This window comes from Lonchura striata, chromosome 16 (assembly GCF_046129695.1).
Source record: "Lonchura striata isolate bLonStr1 chromosome 16, bLonStr1.mat, whole genome shotgun sequence".
Classification (NCBI taxonomy): domain Eukaryota; kingdom Metazoa; phylum Chordata; class Aves; order Passeriformes; family Estrildidae; genus Lonchura; species Lonchura striata.
This window is the reverse complement of record NC_134618.1, coordinates 14,442,882-14,461,736: the sequence shown is the minus strand read 5'-3', so window position 1 is coordinate 14,461,736 and position 18,855 is coordinate 14,442,882. Positions and strand designations below refer to the sequence as shown.

General features: G+C 46.6%; 2 protein-coding genes across 2 annotated transcripts in view; both read right to left on the bottom strand.

The window, feature by feature from the left end:
* Nucleotides 1-91: 91 nt before the first annotated feature.
* Nucleotides 92-7,304, bottom strand: AP5Z1 (adaptor related protein complex 5 subunit zeta 1). Its single transcript, XM_021549429.2, has 12 exons — nt 7,228-7,304; nt 6,937-7,074; nt 6,382-6,568; nt 5,339-5,480; nt 4,349-4,461; nt 3,319-3,461; nt 2,411-2,560; nt 2,096-2,207; nt 1,602-1,699; nt 1,215-1,347; nt 864-1,078; nt 92-608 (listed from the first exon to the last, which is right to left on the bottom strand). Exons 1-12 carry the CDS (start codon nt 7,266-7,268, stop codon nt 344-346), a joined length of 1,737 nt encoding a protein of 578 aa, XP_021405104.2. The 5' UTR covers nt 7,269-7,304; the 3' UTR covers nt 92-343.
* Nucleotides 7,305-9,766: 2,462 nt separating this feature from the next.
* Nucleotides 9,767-18,855, bottom strand: part of FOXK1 (forkhead box K1) — a 55,586-nt gene continuing 46,497 nt past the window's right edge. Inside the window, exon 9 of the mRNA XM_021549418.3 lies at nt 9,767-17,935. Coding sequence (XP_021405093.1) covers nt 17,715-17,935 — 221 coding nt within the window. The 3' untranslated portion in view covers nt 9,767-17,714. The remainder of the gene's footprint in view (nt 17,936-18,855) is intronic.

The following is an 18,855-nucleotide window of genomic DNA, read 5'->3' as shown; positions in this document are numbered from 1 at the left end:
GGGAAACAAAGCAGAGGAAGGGAGGGAACAAGTACATCTCCAAAGAGACAGGATGTGCTGACAGAGAATTAATGCACCATTCAGTCTCCTGCAACATTTGCACAAATCCACCAGGATTTTTAATGCATACTCACCAGGAAGGGATAAGACAAGCTTAGGAGATAAAAAAGCAACAGGCACTAGGACAGAAATACAGCTTTAGATCAGAAGAGCAGCTTCAGCTCTCCTTATTCCTGTTCTCTGTTTCATTCACAATCATTTGTTCCTCTTTTCCAGTTAAGATCAGGGCCTCAGCCTTGAGTGTCAGCAGTGTCCAGCGAGTTATTCCAGAAACCTCCTGCCCTCACACTGGCACGGAGCCTGGAGCAGGCTCCAGGAGCTGGGTGACCATCCTCAGGGCCAAAGGGAGGGAGTCATTCACCTCCCTCTGAAATTGTGTGCTGGCCACGGGTGGGGTGAGCACAAACTGAGCCACGCTGGGCATCTTGAGCAGGTTCATGAGTTCAGTTGCACGTATAAGGATCTCCTCAAGGTCTTCCTCACAGTAAACAGAGGTGACAGCAGGGCTCTGCACAAATGTCCTCATCTTGGACAGGAACATGGACACTCTGCAGGAGAGGACACAAATATCAGCTGGCAGGACCTTTTCACCCAGCCAGTCACTACTTAAGTGTGTAAACTCCCACAGACTAGTGCAGGTGACAGAGAATTAGTCAGCAGATGAATCCACTCCTCTAAACTGTGCCCTTCCACAGCTCACCTCTGTCCTCTTTCAGCTGCCAGACTCAGTTATTAATTAACACCAGCACACCCACATTCAGACTCATGGAATCTGCACGTTTCAAGCCTCTGCTGGTGCTCACCTGGGGATCAAGTCCTGGCTGCGGGCTGCCAGCTTGGTCAAGGTGGCCATGAGGACACTGATGGCATGGGGGGCACAGCTGGGGGTGCTGGCCTGTGGCTGCAGCTGGGTGATCTCAAAGAGCACGGCCTCCAGGGGCTCGAAGAACCGTGTGATCTGCTCCACTGTGCAGCGCTTGTCGTGGGACACCGACAGGAACTCGCCCACAGCCCACGCCTGGTGCCAGGGCAGAGGGAGCACAGGGAAAGGGAACAGAATGATTTTTAGGGGATAGAGAATCAGGTGAGCTAATGCTAGGAGAGAGGAGGAGAGTGCAGCTGGTGCAGCCCGTGGCAGCAGCAGCCCTGCTCACCAAGTGGGTGAAGATGGCCTCCTTGCTCTGGATGTTGCTGACTGCTCCCAAGAACTCCAGGATCTCTGTGGACAGTTCCACCAGGAGCGCAGGGCGCAGCCTGCAAAGCGTTGCCAGCTGTGAGCCCAGCACCCTGCAGCAGAGACACAGGCACAGCTCAGACCAGGGCAGGGTGGTGATGCCCAAAGCCAGGAGGGGCTGGCAGCACCCAGCCACTGGCACAGGGCTGTGCCCTCAGGGTATTCCCAGCCAACATGAAGCTGCAGCCCCCATTTTGCACTCTTCAAAGATATGTCACAGCAGGGACTGGGCCAAAACTGAAAAAGCTGCCCTGGGATGCCAGAAGGAAGGGCTGGGAGCTGGGCTGTGCCTCCTGTCTCATCTCACCTGTACACATCCTCTTTAAACGCTAGGATCTCATAGAGCTGGTCACTCTTCTGCAGCAGCAGCACCACCAGCTGGTTTATCAGAGACCCATCTGCAAACTGAAAGCCAGCCCTTGTTTCAGCAGTACAAGTGACATCAAGAGCCATACCTCAAAATAACCAGCCAGGTAAGACAGCTGACAGAGAAATTGCCTGGTCTAGGAGGGGAGCAGTGCACAAAGCAGGTATCAGGCACTCACTGTGCTCTCATCCCTCTCCTTTACAGCTGTTTGAGAGCACAGAATGAACCTGACACTGCCCCACAGACCTTTTCTGTTTCTCTGATCAAGTGGCCAGCTCAGTGCTGGTTCATGTCAGTACCAATCCCACTCTCCCTTCATGCACCCCTCTCTCAGAGCTGCAGCATCTTCACCATTTTGCTTCTACAACTGCTCTTGACATAAAAAGAGATCCCTGCAACACAACTGGGAACTGAACTCCCCCAAAAAGACCTACCTCTGCCACCACCCTGAAAAAGAGCTCCAGTAAGACAGGGACAGTCTCTGCACACTGCACTACCCTTGGGCTGCCAGCCAGGGATCCCAGCAGCTGCCGAAGTGGAACCAGACTGAGGGCAAAAGAAGAGTAACTGTTGAAGGTTTGTTCCCAGTTGCCTTTCTTTATTCCCCACAGGCCTTGAGTGCTGGCAAAGATGACAGAGGGAAGAGAAATCCACCTCACGCCAGCTCAGAGCAGCTGTGCCTTGCCCAGTAATCCCAGTGCTGCCTCCAGGAGCTGGGTGGCTGAACCACACTGCAGACAGGCTCCTACCTCTCCGGAGCATCCTCGGGAGCAGCCTTGGTGCGGAGCAGATACTGGAACAAGCTCTTGTAGAGGGGATGGCCAAAGGCCTCCAGACACGTGGCTGCTTTCCCAGCTGGGTCAGCCCCGGCCTTCTCAGAGGCAGAAAGAGCTGCTGCCCTAGCAGGGAACACACAGAATGTGCTGCACTGTGACCATGGGCCAGGGCAGAGCTGGGATCCTGAACACTGAACAGCAAGTTGGTCTAATCCAGGCTCTCCGGAAGCCAGAGAGCCAAACTGAGGAGTTCAAGCCCCCCATATTCAGACAACAGTTTCAGACTTTCTTCTGTGTCATGGCTGGGAAAGGGAAAAATGGCACTCTATTCCTCAGTTATCCAAGCCCACCAACATCTGCTTCCAGGATGGCTCTCTTTTCTAAGCACTCCAGAAAGAGCTGTAATGTAAGGAGGACAAGGAAGAACAGAGGTACACCCAGTTCCAGTCCTACCCCACCCTCATGGAAACTCATAGCTCCTAAGATCTCAGGAAGAAAATTCTGTGTGCCTCCAGGAGAACAAAGCTAAAACCAGGGCTAAGAGCAGGTAAGGAAGAATAGGCATTTCACCTCTGTATTGAGATGGTAGCTCGTGGAAGCCTCAAACATGTGGCAATCATTTAAAGTTGGAGAGGGAGAGGGGAATGGCAACAGATCCCTGATCCCCAAAGACAGTCCAGTACTGAAATGTGAGAGCTGGTCACCTTCTCTTCTCATGGACAACACACTACGAGGAACACTGGGCTGACAACTGTGCAGCCTTGTGTTAACCTCCCTGCAGTGATCCCCTTGCTCTGTACCAGCTGAGGCTCAGAAGTGTGCACTGGGCTTTGGTCAGTGTTAAGATGCTGATTAACAAGTGAGAAGGGAAGGTGCATTACCTCAGCTGGATGTCCAGAGCTGCTGTCAGACAGGGCAGGTCAAGCAGCAAATGGAAGATCTCAATGGTTGTGCCTGGATCCAGCAGAAATGGGAGAAGGTCCACAAACTCAGAGATCAGAGGTGGGCTGTTCCATGCCAGGAACTGCAAGCAACAAGCACAAACTTCTGTTCCATCACACACCCAGACAACTCCACACTGTGACCAGATGGGATGGGGAAGAGAAAGTCACTTCTTCAAAGCAAAACCAGAGAAATCTGAGGGCTTGGTCAAAACCCAGGAGCCTGTTAGAAGCTCAACACAGGCCTCTGGCAGCTGGCTCAGTGGCTGGCAAGCTGCAGCTTACTAAACTTTTCCAGAAACAAAGTGCTGTGTCCTGTGTTCACTGTGCTCCCCAGCCCTCCACAGTCCTGCCAGCCCAGACTCTTCTCTCCTGGCAGTGCTGGACACACCCAGAACCCTCCTCCCTTTCAAACTCACACTTGTTTTGTGACAATCCTTCTTGCCTGTGCTCTCCCTAGCACTGCCATGAAGGCACATGGAGGGCTCTGGGGCACAAAAACAAAGTTCTAGGGCACAGAAGGGGATGTGATGCAGGTTCTCCCCTTTGCTGCTCCAACATGTTGTACCTTGAAGAGATTTGGGAAGCTCTGCCTGAATATGCTGGAGGAGTCTGTGAAGAGCTGGCTGTTGTCTTTGCAGAACTGGACAAATTCGAAGGCCAGTGATGGGTTGTGGAAGAGCTGAGCTGGGATATCAGTGAAGAGGTGTTTGTAGATGGCATCAGAGTCCACAGCTGCCAGTTTGCCTGGGAGGACACAGCACCTTGCTGAATTCCTACATCTCAGAGCTGTAAACCCCCTGCTTTGCTTTCCTATGTGTCTCAACCACATATCCCACAAAAAATGTCAAAGAACACCAGCACTTCTAGGCTACTGTTTTCCAAAACAAGGTGATTCTGGGAATCCAAACCAGCAGGTAACAGACTAACAAATGTTCTTGTGAGGTCACCATGGCAACTCAGCACTCACCTGTTTGGTTCTGGGACTGGAGAAGAAGCCTCCAGAGGGTTGAGCCATTCCTTGCTGAATGCTTGCATACCTCAGCCAGTCAGCCAGCTTTTTACTGACAACATCGATCTGTTCTGTACAAGGGAAGTGACAGGGTCATTGCTAGATTGAGCACAGAAGCAGCCTCTGCAACATGTCCCTGTTAACCCTCAGGTGCTGTGCTTTTTCTCCAGCCTGGATCACTCTCTGAACCAGCAATCCATAAAGAAATTGGTAGCCCAAGGTGGGTGCTCTATACCCCTCATACCACCTCAGCCAGGGAGTGAATGCTGGAACCAAGGACTCTGCTACCAAATCACTCAAGAGATACTTGTTGCTTTGTCTCCATCCACAGCTGCTGTTAGGGGGAATGTACAAAATCACTGTCACTTTATTCAGGCACTGTCTGGCTTCAGCTCTGCAGCCAAAGGCACAACTCCCTCACTGGGAACTCACAGAAACTGGGGCAGATGATCCTGCTCTGCCATGCACCCAGCCCAACATCCTCCCCAAAGCTTCTCTGGCACACCGCATGAAACACACAAACCTCACAGGAAACTCCCAGAAACTCACCCTTGCTCACAACTCCCCAGCATTTTAAGCCTGGAAAGCTCTCCTAGGTTAACTCACCACTACCTACCCAGTGCTGCCTCTCTGATGAAGAGCACTTCTAGTTGTTCCTGCTGCTCTGTTGACCAGATGCACAGGCACATCTCTGTTTCTCTCTTGGCTTGATGCTCTTCAGGATAGCTACAGTTTCACACTCCTGCTGCAACCTCAGCTAGAGCACATGATCCTGTTATACAAATCCAGGAAGGCCCAGTCCCAGGGTAGTGGAATACATCTCACCCAGTAAGTTCCCTTTCCTCGTAGCAGAGATGTCACTTTTGACAGCAGTTCCCAACTGAGAGCCTTCTGATCAGTACCCAGACCACAGCCAGGTGGCAATCTCAGCCCTTCCTATAGCTTTACCTTCTGTTAGAGACCCTGGGGAAAGGCTGAGGACATTTGCCAGGACAGGAAGAAGGAACTGAGCATTCTGACCCTCAGGCAGTCTCCTTTCCAAGGCTTTCACAACACGCTGCCCCACAGCTGCCACTTCACCCTTATTTCCCTGAAAAATAAAGCAGAGGTAAAGATAGAGACCAATCTCCTCCATCAGGCTTCAATACCAAAGTCAAACACAAAAAGAACTCACAGGACAAGGGATTTTACCACATTTCAAAGGGATTTTCTGCCATTTGAATTCACAAATCCCAAACTGTGGGGCTGGTTATGTCTGTTTTTACATTGTGGAATTGCAGGACAGCCCCAGTGCTGGATATGGGAGAGAAGAGCTTTGTGAGGCAGCATGTAAGTAATACATTGATGGTTTCTGTTTCACTTTAAGTAGACTCAGATGAATGTCAGAAACACTGGAGACATTTCTAAGCACACAGTGAAACTCAGAACGAGAAGTTTCACAAAAATATTTTACCTTTAACAGACACAATACAAATAAAGGAGAGGAAAAAGAGAAATTTCCAGCTTGTTCCCCAGGCAGCACTCGAAACAGGGAGATCCTCATGTTTGCTTCTCTTAATGGAGAATCTGGACCTTTGAAGTGTCATTGCATTTACAGTTTTACATGTTTTGTAGGTTCTATGTATGTTTTTTATATGTGAACATGAAAGCCAATATCGTAAGACAAATAATATCTAAAATGCTTTGCTTTCCTCCCCAGGTTCAAGCAACCCTGATTTGAAATCTATTTCAGCAGCCAGCTCTAAAGGGCTCTTTTTTGCTTCCTGGACCTCAGTGTCTAAACATTACAGTTTTAAGCATTTTCTGTTGTTATGTGCCATTTTTCCTCCATGCAAAGCAGAATAATGAGATCCTTTAAATGAACACAGAAATACCTCTGCTTTTTTCCTACATACTTGCAAGTGGTTTTCACTCTCCTTGAGCTCAGGAGCAGGGAACAATCAAAAAGCAAATCCATATTGATAAGAGCTCTGCTTTGACAGGTCATTTACCTGAGCCAGAAGGACGGAGGACACCAGGCTCAAGAGCTTTGTATCTTGAATCTCATCACAGGAGAGGATGAGATCGTTGCAAGGTGACATCTCTCTCAGGATGGCAGCACATAACACCTGAATCTGCTCAGGACTTTTGGGTGAGCACAGCACTGTCTGCAACAGCTCCACAAACTCGCCATCGAGCCTGCAAGAGTCACAGTGAGCATCACTGCAAGGCAAGAAAAGATCCAGATGTTTATTTCCTGCCTATTTTTGGCTCTGGGATGATCCCCCTTGCCAGTGACTACTGCCACTCATCACCTTCATTTCTGAGTGCACTTCCACAGAGGGTTCAGTGACACCGACGCTTGTTAATCCTGCTGCAAAAGGAGACGGGCACCCTCTGCTCAGCACGGGGGTGAAAGGCAAAGAGGGGCTTTGTGTTTAAACTGAACCTAGGGTTTTCAAGGCAGCGTGTTATTTTAAAGCCCTAACCCACGCCCTTTTTTTTTTTTTGCTTAGGAAGGTAGCGCTTCGCTTCTCGGAACACCCGGGACACGCAGGGGCACTCACTTGCGGGGGTACTTGGTGGCGGCCACCGTGAGGTGCAGCCTCTGCAGCCCATCCACGGCCTCGGGGCCCGGCTCGGGGCCCTGCAGCAGGGCGGACACGCGGGCGGCGAACCTGCGCAGCTCCTCCGGCTGGATCTCCCTGCCGGGGCAGTCGGGGCTGTCACGGAGCCGGGCCCTCACGGGGAGCCCCGGCCCGGAGGGTCGGTCCTCACCGCCCTCCCCTCCGCCCGGCCCCGCCAGCCCCCCGGCCCGGCCCGAGGGCTCCGTGGCGCTGTCCCGGTGCCTGCCGCACCTCGCCCGCCGCAGGAATCTCTCGGCAGCCGCCGCGAACATCCCGGGCCCGCCGCGAACATCCCGGGCCCGCCGCGCCCCGGCCCCGCCGCGGTGCGCGGCAAAAGCCGCCCCCCATGGGCGGCCGGTACGCCGCGCCGGCTCCGGGGGAACGCGGCGGCTGCTGCGCCAAGGTTCCGCCCGGCGGGAAGGGTCGCAGAGGACGGGGGTGACCAAAATCCTCCCCGGCGGCTGCTCACGGGCTGCCCGAGGTGCTGGTGTGATCATCCCACACCTCAGGAGCCTCAGCACAAGCTGGGCTCTGAGGCCACCCCGCCCCAGGCACTCAGACCTATGGAGAACATCATTATATGGCAGGGATGAGAGCTGGTGCTTCTATGGACAATGAATGTTATCAGCCTTTCCTGCAACCCGTTCACAAACAGAACTTCCAAAACAGGTAGGAGATGTTAAACCAGCTGCTCAGGTCTCCAGCACTCCCAGAAATTAAAAATCCATCAGGACTTTCTTTCCTGGCTGCTAACACGGCTGAAGCTCTCAGCACCACGCTGAGCACTGCCCTGCAAGGAGGAGAGAGATGCCAGGGGATGGGATTTGGCACTCTGCCTTTGGTACTTCCCTGCCCTGTGCTCTCCTGGCATTAAAGTTCATTAGCACCATGCCTGGGCAATCAGCCAGCAGAGCAGCAGCACGTGGGGAGACAAAGGATAATTTTAAATACACCTCCCTTTCCAGAAAAAGGTCTGGATTAATACTGCTTACTGTGTATTGTGTTATTAATTTTTTAATTAGTCAATTTAAAAAATGCTCCCTGTAGTAACAGAAGCGAGACTACAAGAGAGAAACTTTTTACAAGGGCATGGAGTGACAAAACAAGGGGGAATGGCTTCAAACTGAGAGGGCAGGGTTAGATGGGATACTGGGAAGGAATTCTTCCCTGGGAAGGTGGTGGGACCCTGGCACAGGGTGTCCAGAGAAGCTGTGGCTGCCCCTGGATCCCTGGCAGTGCCCAAAGCCAGGCTGGATGGAGCTTGGAGCAGCCTGGGATAGGGAAATAAGGGAAGGTGTCCCTGCCCACGTCAAGGATTGGAATGAGGTGACTTTTAATGCTCTTTCCAATCCAAACCATTCAGTTGTTCTGAAAGTCTATGAATTACAGCTACTTTGTGTCAATTGAGGCATTAAAAGATATTACCATTAATTTTGGAGCTAAGAATGTTTAGTCAAAATAAACCCAGAACTTAAATTGTAGCTGCATTAGAAGAAAAAGGAGGAAAAGCCTAACTACAAGACAGATAAAATACTGTTTTCTGATCTCACAGACTTAAATGAAAGCACTTATTATAAGTTACAGGGGAACACACTAGAGCAGTTTAACTTTCAAAATAACAATGTTTCACTTCATGACAAAACAAAAGCTGGAGCTGGAGGAATCGTTTATCAGCCCCAGGGGAAGCATCTCAGATCTCAAACACACAAGTCCATGTGTTCACTCTGCTGCGAGTCAACAGCTGCCCCAATAACTGACAAGGGATCAAAAGTCTGAACTCCAAACAGTGCAAGGTGTGCAGATACACACTTCCTGCCTACATGGAAAAAACAAAAACAAAAACAAAAAAAAAAAAAAAAAAAAAAGGAAAAAATATTAAACACACTATTCCCTCACTGCTGCAGGAAACTCAACCCCTCCTGTGATGTTACACTGGAAGGATCCAAGTCTGGCACCCAAAAACAGCAAACCAATTTCAGGGCATTTTCTCTTTCATATATAATTTTATTTCTGGTTATAGAAACAAATGCTAAGAGGAGAAGCAACATTCCCCAACCACATACATCAAATTAAGGTAACAGAACAGTTAAAATAAATGAAAAAAAAAAAAAAAAGTAGAAATTTAAACCTTTGTTATAGCTTTAAAATATTAACGTTCTCGATACATTAGAAATCACATTCAGATCTCAAATTACTTAAAAAAATGTATGGCTCTATATTAAAAAAACAAACAAACAAAACCACTGTATCCCATTTGAAGTGGAAACACAGGTCCTGCTCCTGGGATGCAGGATCCCACACCCTGCTGGGAGCCAGGGCTGCAACATGGCCAGAGAAAGAACATGAACTTCACATCCACTGCCCCCATGGAGCTTCCCCCTTGGGATACACACCTGCTTTTTAAAAAGCACTGGGAACGAAAACAAATCACAAAAAAAAAAAAAAAAACCCAAAACAACTTTTGATATCGGCTGTAAAAAAAAAAAAACAAACAAACAAAAAAAACCAACCCACAAACCCCAAAACATCTGGCTGGAGGTGTCTTGCACAGGCAACACCAGGAACTGAAATGCAAGCATGGCTTTAGTTTCCCCTTCCCATCACCTTCTTATTCTATAAAATAAGTGCCAAACTGAGGTGAAAGGGGTAAGGCTGGCCCAGATGTCTGCAGCAAACCCTTCTGTGAAGCCATTGAGGTATTCCAGGTTCTCCTCTCAGCCTTCCCCGGGGACTCAGTGGGAATGAGCATCTGCACAACAGGGGGAAGAGGTGGATTTTTCTGAATTTGTTTTTATTAGAGCAATTATTCAGAGTTGGATCTGATTTTCCAGCTTTACCATCCATTGCTCACACACAGCTTTTGATTTATCCCTAAACAGCTTTTAACAGTCCTTTGGATAGCTACAGACTCTTAAAATGCTCTTTTTGGCTACGTGGAGGTTGGCTGGCAGGCTGGGCAAGGCCAGCCTCCTCAGCACAAACAGCATGTCCAGAACCCAACACAACATATGGTCTTGTAAGATTTTCATATTTTAAAGCCATTTTCTGTATCACTATGTTTGAATGAGTTTGGTTTTGTTTTTTTTTTTTAATTTTTTAAAATTTTTTTTTACATTCTGTTTTCTATTAAAGCAAAAAGATCTTACAAACAATACTCTGGTTCCCTCTACTTCAAGCCCATTTGAGGGAGAAAAAAAAAAAGAGAGATTAAGCAAGTTTAGGTTTACAGTAATTCAATTGCTACAGAGCCAGCTTAGCAGCCTGCCCACCTCCCAAGAGCAGCATATAAATCCGCAGAACATCAGGATGTTCTGCACCAGACTTTTAGCAGCAAGACAGTGAAACAGAAGGAATTCTCACTTTTTCTGCTCCATTTAAATCTCATTTTTCTTCAACTATCAGACATTTCTCCTCACCGTTGCCCTTAGCTTTAAGGAAGGCTCTGTCTCAGAGTGCTTTAAGTGAAACTGAGGTGGGGTAGGAGCAGGACAGAAAGGTCCAGACCACAGCATAACTTGGCACAGACACGAGGCAACAACCAAATATTAGGGGCAGTCTGGGTTTCCCAGGGGCTGTTTTCTGCTGGATGAGGAGGAAAGCTGCTTCCTTTCACTGCTCCTACTCTGGTCACTCTTCCTATCACCAACCCTGTCCTCCCTGAAGTACTGAAGCCCCATCAGCAGCCAGTGATTGCTGAGGTGAAGCTTTCACTCAGATCCTCATAGAGAATTTCTGCTTCTGGAAGAGCAATTAAGATTAGGAAGTCAAATATCACTTGCTTTTATTCTCAAAGGACCCGAGTGGTTCAAAATACACCCTTCTGTGAATTTAGTGATCCCTGTAGAATTAAATCACACCTGAACTTTGGCCAATTCAGCAAAAACTTTACTCCCTGTGAATGGAAACATTAGAAAAACTCTTCTGTGCTTGTTTTTAAGGGGAATATAGACACACCTCACCCCAAAAAGAGACAGAAGCATGACAAAAGGAAAATTATCTCACCACAGAAGAAAAGAAACTATTTCCTAGCGCCCCAGTGTTAGCTTAGCCACCTGACAGAGAGAATTCCTCAGCCTTACAGCATCCTCGTGGAGCCCCCATAAATCTCCTCTGTTAGAAATAAGGTCCCATTATTTACAGAGCAGAATCTGTAAACAACTCCCTGATACTGCATCTAGAGAGAACTGCAGACAAGAAAGGATTCCAGCTTTCATTAGTGCCATTTGGGGGCTTTTTTTTGCCAGAAAAGCAGTGTGGACTGGGGTTGCTGCAAGCAGGACAAAGCCAGGAGCAGGGATCCTACAGAAGGAAGATGCAAGTACCAGGTTGCCTCTTCTGCTCTGCGAGAGGAATGAAAGCAATCACTGAAGTAAAGCTGCTTCCACTGGCTGCTCACATTTGTTACAAAAATAAGTTCATCATTCTTTCAGAGTCAGTGCCTGGTGCAGGAATTACCAACACACTGTATAAAAGTCTGTGTAAGTACCATTCAAGAGAAAGAAATAGTCATGGACCACTTATATATCTATATTGACACACACGCTCACACACTCACACATTAATAAATATAAATTTTATGTTTACACAGATCTAATTTCATATTCTCTGAAAAAAAATATTTAAAGGGTTTCTTCCTTAGCTGCCACCCATAAATTGTCAATGGTTTTTTTTCTGTCTTGAGAGCAAAGGGGTAGATTTGGCACACTACCCTCATGCTCTGAAACTTAAAGTGACACATAAGGAGAGGACCAACCATACATTCTGAAAGGTTTTAATTCAGTGTTGGTAAATCAAAAAGGTATCAAAAGAATTTTCCAAACATATAAATACAAATGTCAAAAATTGATTCAAAATTTGGAATTTAAATATAGTGCTCCAAAAAAACAAAGTATTTTTCAAAATGTCTTGCTCAGGCCAAAGTAAAATACTCCCTGGTGTATTATTGCCCCATGAAAGACACCCTAACAGAGAAAGCCCACCCTCACAGCTACAGAATTCCCACTGCTGGTTATTTGCACTGACCTGCAAACAACCCACCCAGCAGAGAGAGGTGTAAAAAATCTAACAAATCCCAGCCCAAGAGCTGCCAGGCAGCCCAGAGAGAGATTCCCCAGCCACGTCTTGATCAGGTGCAGATCAGCATGCAGGAAGGCATCAGCTCCAGCAATCCAATGACCCTGTAGTGTAACTGTTTTCTGCAGCACAGCTGGCTCCACTGGAAGCTACACTTTCCAGCAGTAGTGTATGCTATAGTAGCAGCAGCTTGGGCATAATTTTTCACCCAGAAGGACACAAAAAGTTCTACAACAGATTGTTTACTCGTGTAACTGCAACCTAACACAAGAATGCTCACCAGATGCAGACCTTCAAGCAATGGAATTAAATTAGGAGTTGGATTAAAGGACTCTGGAGTTGACAGACATAACTACAAACAGAGGGGAAAAACTGATGAGGAGCAGAAACAGGAGCTGCCCAAGAGACTAGCTGGCAAGAGAATTCAGATAATTTACTGCAGGATGGCATTTGCAAACTCAAAAACTCAGTGCAGCAAGGGCAAAATTATGAAGCCAGTCCTGTTCCTTTAGAGGTTCATTCTTAATGCCCTAGTCCAACTTATTAGCAGCAGGACTTTAAAAAAGTCTCAAAGATTTTGCAGCAGGGAGAAACTCAAGGCAATTTTCCACACTGGAATGAAACAATCACTTGATAAGATTAAGCACAGGTATCTTTAAAAGTGATCAGGATCCTTCAGTGCTGCTTCCTGCTCAAAAAGACCCAAATTAGGACTGTTCCTGGGAAGAGAGGGACAACGTGGCTACATCTGCACAAATGCAATCCACTTCACTCTGTGATTTGTTCCTTACACTTTACACTTGTCTTGCAGCGAGAGACCAAACAGGTACTGAGCTGTACTGGCAGAAATGTAGCTGCCAGGCCAAGGAAAAAGATTCCTCTTCCAACCCATCCAGCATTCCCCAGATCATGTCTGCAGCACTTGTCTCTGCCTTTGGGCTCCCCAGTACAAGACTCACAGGGACCCCCTGCAGCAATTCCACCTGATGGACAAAAAGAGACCGAGACAACCAGGCTGGTTCAGCCTTAAGGAAGAAAATTGGAAAGATCTTACTGCAATCTTCAAGTACCTATTTGCAACATGCAGAGGAGGTAGAGCTGGGTTCTCCTCAGAGGCAAGGAGCAAATGCAGCTGCATGGGAAATTCTTCTTATGTTGCTGATAAGTTTTCACCTTGTGTGGTGAGAATGGATTCTCTAAGGAGAGGCACAGAACTACTGCTAGGTGAAATCCAAGATCTCCAAACCCAAGTGTAGCAGGGAAACACTTCTCCTTTCACCCTGCATTTTGACATTCACTTACACACTAGCACACACCAGTGATACCAAATAAATACCCCCTTGCTGACACAGATGAAAAGCTCCAAAACCAACTGAACATCCCCAGCAGGCAGGGAGAAGTGTTCCACACCACACTGCAAGAGAGTTCAGGTCAGATGCCCTCACTTGCTTAGATACAGGTCCCTAGACTCCAAATTTTATTCCGCTGTGGGCATTTCCCTACTGAAAAAGGAAAAAAAAAGTGGAAATTAACTCTGAATGACAACTCTACATCAGTACACAAGACTAAACATGCAAGATTACTCCCCCTAAAATCTGATGCTAGACCATGACGCTGATGGCAGAAGCACTGTAAGAGCTTGAGGTGTTATTTCTTTCCTCTTACAAAGCTTTAAGATGTCTCTGAAAACACTCTCCTGAATAAGCTCTGCCCAACAGTAACATGTCTAGAACACAGCATGAAAATTAATACATGAAAATTGACCTTTCTCAACCTGTTCTGGAGCACCATGTATTCCACAGGCATTTTCATCCTTGAGTCCTCAGGCAGAGCTTAATGCAAGGTGCTGCTCCTGTCAGTGGATAAAAATGACTGGATATGCTACAGGGGACATCGTTAATGGTATGGGGGAGGGAGGAATATGGGAAGGAAAAGGAGTTGAAAAGAATATATGAGCTAATCATGAACTTCAATTTTGTGCTCAGCACTGTGCTGTGTTATCACTAAATCAGATTAAATTGATCTTTCTCTAAAAAGCTTTCTGTATCATAAGAGCCAAGGTCAAGACAAACAACATGGAATTCCAGTGGAATAGAACAAAGAGCAACTGCATTCAACTCTTACAAACTGGGGCAAAGAAAGTTGCTATAAACTAACTGTGATCAAAGTAAAATTAGTCAATGTCATTGCCTAAGGTGAAAAGAAATCAATAGGGAATGGTGGAAAGTGAATTCACACATTAAGAACTTGGCTTTACAGTTTTCCCAGGTCTAAGTTATCGCAGTTTAAATATTCAATATGCCTTGACCTTCATTACACAGACAGCAGAAAATCCAGTGAAGCCTCCCCCTTCACTTCCCCTCAAACCTTTAGTTAATGTAATCAAAGATGAAATGCAACTTTTTAGACAATAGAAACAAGTCATATTATAAATTTAAATAATGTGAGTACTGCATATAACCATTAAGATAAACATTTTCTTCCTAGTTGAAGACTTAATTCTACCACCATGCCTCTGCAGCCTGTAGAACAAGGACTGGTATGCAGAAAGAATGGTGCTGTCATCCAGACTGATCAGTGCTGAAAGAATTCATCTGGAGGCGTGAAACAAGATGTCTTCATCTCACATGTTCTGGATAAGGACCACACTTTTCCACAGTTCCTAACACGATTCAGCAAGAAGAGTTATTTTACCTGGTACCAGGCAATGTTTAGCCAAACCTATAAAAAAAAAAATCTGCAAGTGGCAGGACTGCTTCCTACAGCAGCAGAGGGATGCAGCAGACTGATAAAGCAAAAACCCCCTGAAAGGGTGAGCTGACAAGTTCCAGACATCTCAAGCAGAAAGAGTGAACAGAACAAAGATATTTGCTTATCCTCAACTCCCATTTGAACCATCAGGCATTGTGAGCCACAAAAAGAAGAGACAGAAAGTGTTATTCTGTTCTAAATACTCAGGAGGCAGATCTACACATGCAACCTGAGGATGGACTTTCAAGAGGTATCTACAAAGCAGCAGCTTTATGGTGGATGAAAACATTGTCACTCAGCTGATGTCTTTCTGCAGCGCTGGATCAGTTTACAGAAGTCCAGACCCTTCAAGAGAAAAGCATCAGTGAAGAAAAATCCACAGAATCCTGGCAGCTCCACATCCTGAACAGTTTTGTGTTGGTTTTTCACCTTGCTCTGACTCACCCAACATTCTGGAAACCCAAGGATTCCTGTGCTTCCGGAGCGCTCCCGAGCCTCGGGGATGTTTCAGAGGCGTGCCTGTACCCAAACCAGCAGTCACCCAAAAGCAATGATTCATCACAGATACACTGTGCTGCACTCTCACTTGTGCCTTCTGCCTAGAAGTTCATTTTATTGACTCCTGGCTTGGAAAAGGCTACAGAAAACAGAGCTAATCTGTGTGCTTTTCCACTGTGCCACACCTTGCCTTCCTAGCGGGAGAAGGGACAGCTGGAGGCCAGCCTGCTTCAATTACTTTGTGGTCTCTAACAATCCTCCTTCACAAAACCATTTCAAAGTACTAAAATCCCATCTAATAACTGTCACTAAGGGCACACACCTGAATTCTGAAAGCCCAGCTGAGATAAATGATCTGTCATGAATATTTTATGTGCCTCTCTCCGCAGAAAGTAACCGCAAATCATGAGACCAAGAAATTACTTCCTTCTTTCGGCAATATTTCTCACAAAACAATGGACGTGAGAATTAAACATGTCTGGATTTTATTCAAGTGGTGGGACTTGGTTATTGAATAGGATTTGGCAAAGACAAAGGAAACCTAGAAGGGAACAAGTGATGCCAGCTGTTACCTTGTGGACTTCCTCCCCAGATTCCAGCAGGCACTGAAGAGCTGTGCCTTGCCCCTAATCCCCATGGATATGCTGACAGTATCATTTACTGCACATTGGGGAAGGCTTTTTGCAATGTTTCTGCAGTGGTGTCAGACTGCACAGGACAGCAAATCAGTACATATAGGGGATAACCCACAAGAGGCACAGCCCACCCCTCTTAAGTCACTCTTGCCATTACCAAAGCTGTAACATTTGCTAAATGAAAAAATCTCTGCTGTGCTGCCAGAAGACACGTTAGCCAAGGGGACTGGAAAGGGTGTAAAGCCAAAGGGGTTTGCTGGAGGTTACAGGCAGGGGTGAGTTTCTTTGCCAGTCACAAGGTGTCACACACACCCACTGCTGCATGTGGCTGCAGTGAGTCAAATCTGCCTTCCTTGAAAGACATCCTTGTACTACGTGAGGAGCCTGGAATACAGTCTGAGTAAAGGCCTCCTCCTACTGGCAAACCCAAATGGTGCTCAAGGCAGGAGACATGGGAGGGAGCCAAGCAGTGAAAGCAAACCTCTGAATCAATTTTGGTAAAACTGTTTGGTAAAACTGTGAGTTTTGTCACACGGAAAATAAAAGAGAAATTTTTTGCCTTTGTCTACTATACCCTGACAGAATTTGAATGAACCATGGTATGACCTCTGCTGCCTCTCATCCAAGCCCTAAATTTCCCTCTCCAAAGAGTAACACAGGAATTCTGCTGTTAGCCATGAAAGAGGGTCAGCTCTGACCTCCTGACCAGAGTCCATCAAGCTAAGGACCACATCACCACAAGGAGCTGAAGGTGACAGCTTTAGTGCAGAACATCAACCAGTATTTTCTCAAGGTCACAGAGACAGTGGCCATGCCTTCACCTCCAGTGCTAATTTGAACAAAAGCTGGTGCTTCACACAAGCTGTAATCAATCAAATGCATACAGAAACCTCCTGGAGACATAGATGTGGTCCTCAGGCATCGAGATACTTTGGCTGTTGTCCAGAGCAAGTGATGAATAATTGCAAGAAATTATTTGTAAAGATACAAACCCCTTTGTTTTTAACATCTTTACAGGAACCAAGTTAATGCAGTTCCTCTGTCATCCTATTCTCCCTCAGAGGGAATGGAGAGAAATAAATCTGGAAATCCAGGTGGCTGAGCCCTGTAACTCTCCCTCCTGAATCCCTATATAAATAAACATTTATATTCAGAATTTTCTCTTTTAAAAAACCAGAATAATTTGCTTTTTTTTTTATGTTTGGTACCATGTTTCTTGAATGTTGTTGTGAGATACTGCACCCATCTTTCAGCATTTGATTGCCTTTTTAAAATGGTCCTATGGTTCAAAGCTCTCAGAAGCGTGGTATTAAGGCATAGAACGTGAGAAGTTTTCTTTCCAGGGAGCAGACTGTATTTGTGTTACATTCCTTTAGATTCTGAACTGCAAATCCCATCCCCTTGGAGACAAAAGGGGAAAAGATAGTTAAAAATATCCCAGCAGTCATACAATCAGTTGTCTGTATTTTTTTGAATCTTAAAAAAAAAAAAAAAGGAAAAAAAAGGAAAAAAATATCCCATAAGTAGAGACAGAACAGAGTTCCAGATATGGGTTCCTGGGAGGGATTTTCCATTCTTTTTGGCACCTTGTGATTATAACAGCTGTTGTCCTCCCAATGAAAAATCTGCCTTTAAACAGAGCTCTTTATCAGCTGTGTTTTGAGCTGTTACAGTTGTGGTTGGTTTCCTGTGAAAGCTGCTTTAGGGCTCCTGCCATCCCATGCCCACCCCACCATCACTCCAGCTCCTCCCACCGGTTCTTCATTCACTGGTTGCCTGTCCTTGTGGCACTGTGGATGTGATGACTCCAGTCTGGGCTGGCACTGCTCCGCTGGGCTCCTCTATCCGTGGTCTCTTCACTTCAGGCTCACTGGAGGAGGCTGCTGCCGTCTCTTCGGTCCCCGGCTCGCAGACCCGGCTGACTACAACAGGAGTGGATGAGCTGGCCTGGGCTGCAAGGAGCTGCAGTGGATTTGTAAGAGCTGGGAAGGAAGATAAGAAAGAGAAGCAGAATTAGTGGGGTGAAGCAGAACAAGTGTCTGCTATTCCAAGCAAAGCAAGAAAAGAAAATCCCACCGTCAAACACAACAGCTGGCACATGGTCAAGTGTTGCTTCCCGGAGCATTTTGAAAGCTTGGCTCGCCTTCTCCTTCCCTCTCCCTCCAGAACCTCAGCTTTTCAAGTTTACCAAACCAACAACAAGCCCTCTCACAGGAGAACTTTCTTCTTCCCATCCCTGTCAAACTAGGCATTGCTAGCTAATTATTTGTTCCCAGCAGGGGAGGATCAAGCTCTAGTTAAAATTACAACACATCTCTTTGAGAGGTAGTTCTGATTGTAGGTGGCCAGACAATTTCTCATGAACTCCAAGATCCATGTGCAGGGCCTTTTATTTGGAGGTTTAGAGGTTTTCTTGAGCCCTGCTCACACAGGAAGAAGAAACCAGGCTGTTGGGAAATAGAGTGCAAATATTGAGTGTACTGACATTTCACTTGCAAAAGGGGCAGGAAAAAGCTTACCCTAGACAACCACATGTGCTCCCACAGAACTGGGATCAGAACAAAGGAATTTCTGGCTTCCAATCTTGTATTGCAGTACTGACACAAGGTCTCACCCTCCCATTAATAAAAGTGGTAAGAAAAAAGATGATTTAAGTAGCAACCCTCGGTAAAAATGTCTACAATTCCAAGTTCCAGACAGAGAATGTGCTTACACACTGATTTTGGCACACATCACTGCTTGGAAAACAAAACACATGCAGCTTTTGGACTCTGCATCAATCAGAGAGGAAGCCAAAGGGGACTCAGGAAACAGCACATCCTCTGCCCTCCAGACTCATTTACAAAGGATGGAATGACTGAACATCAGTGCTGTGTTCACTGCTAAATGCATAAAAAAGGAG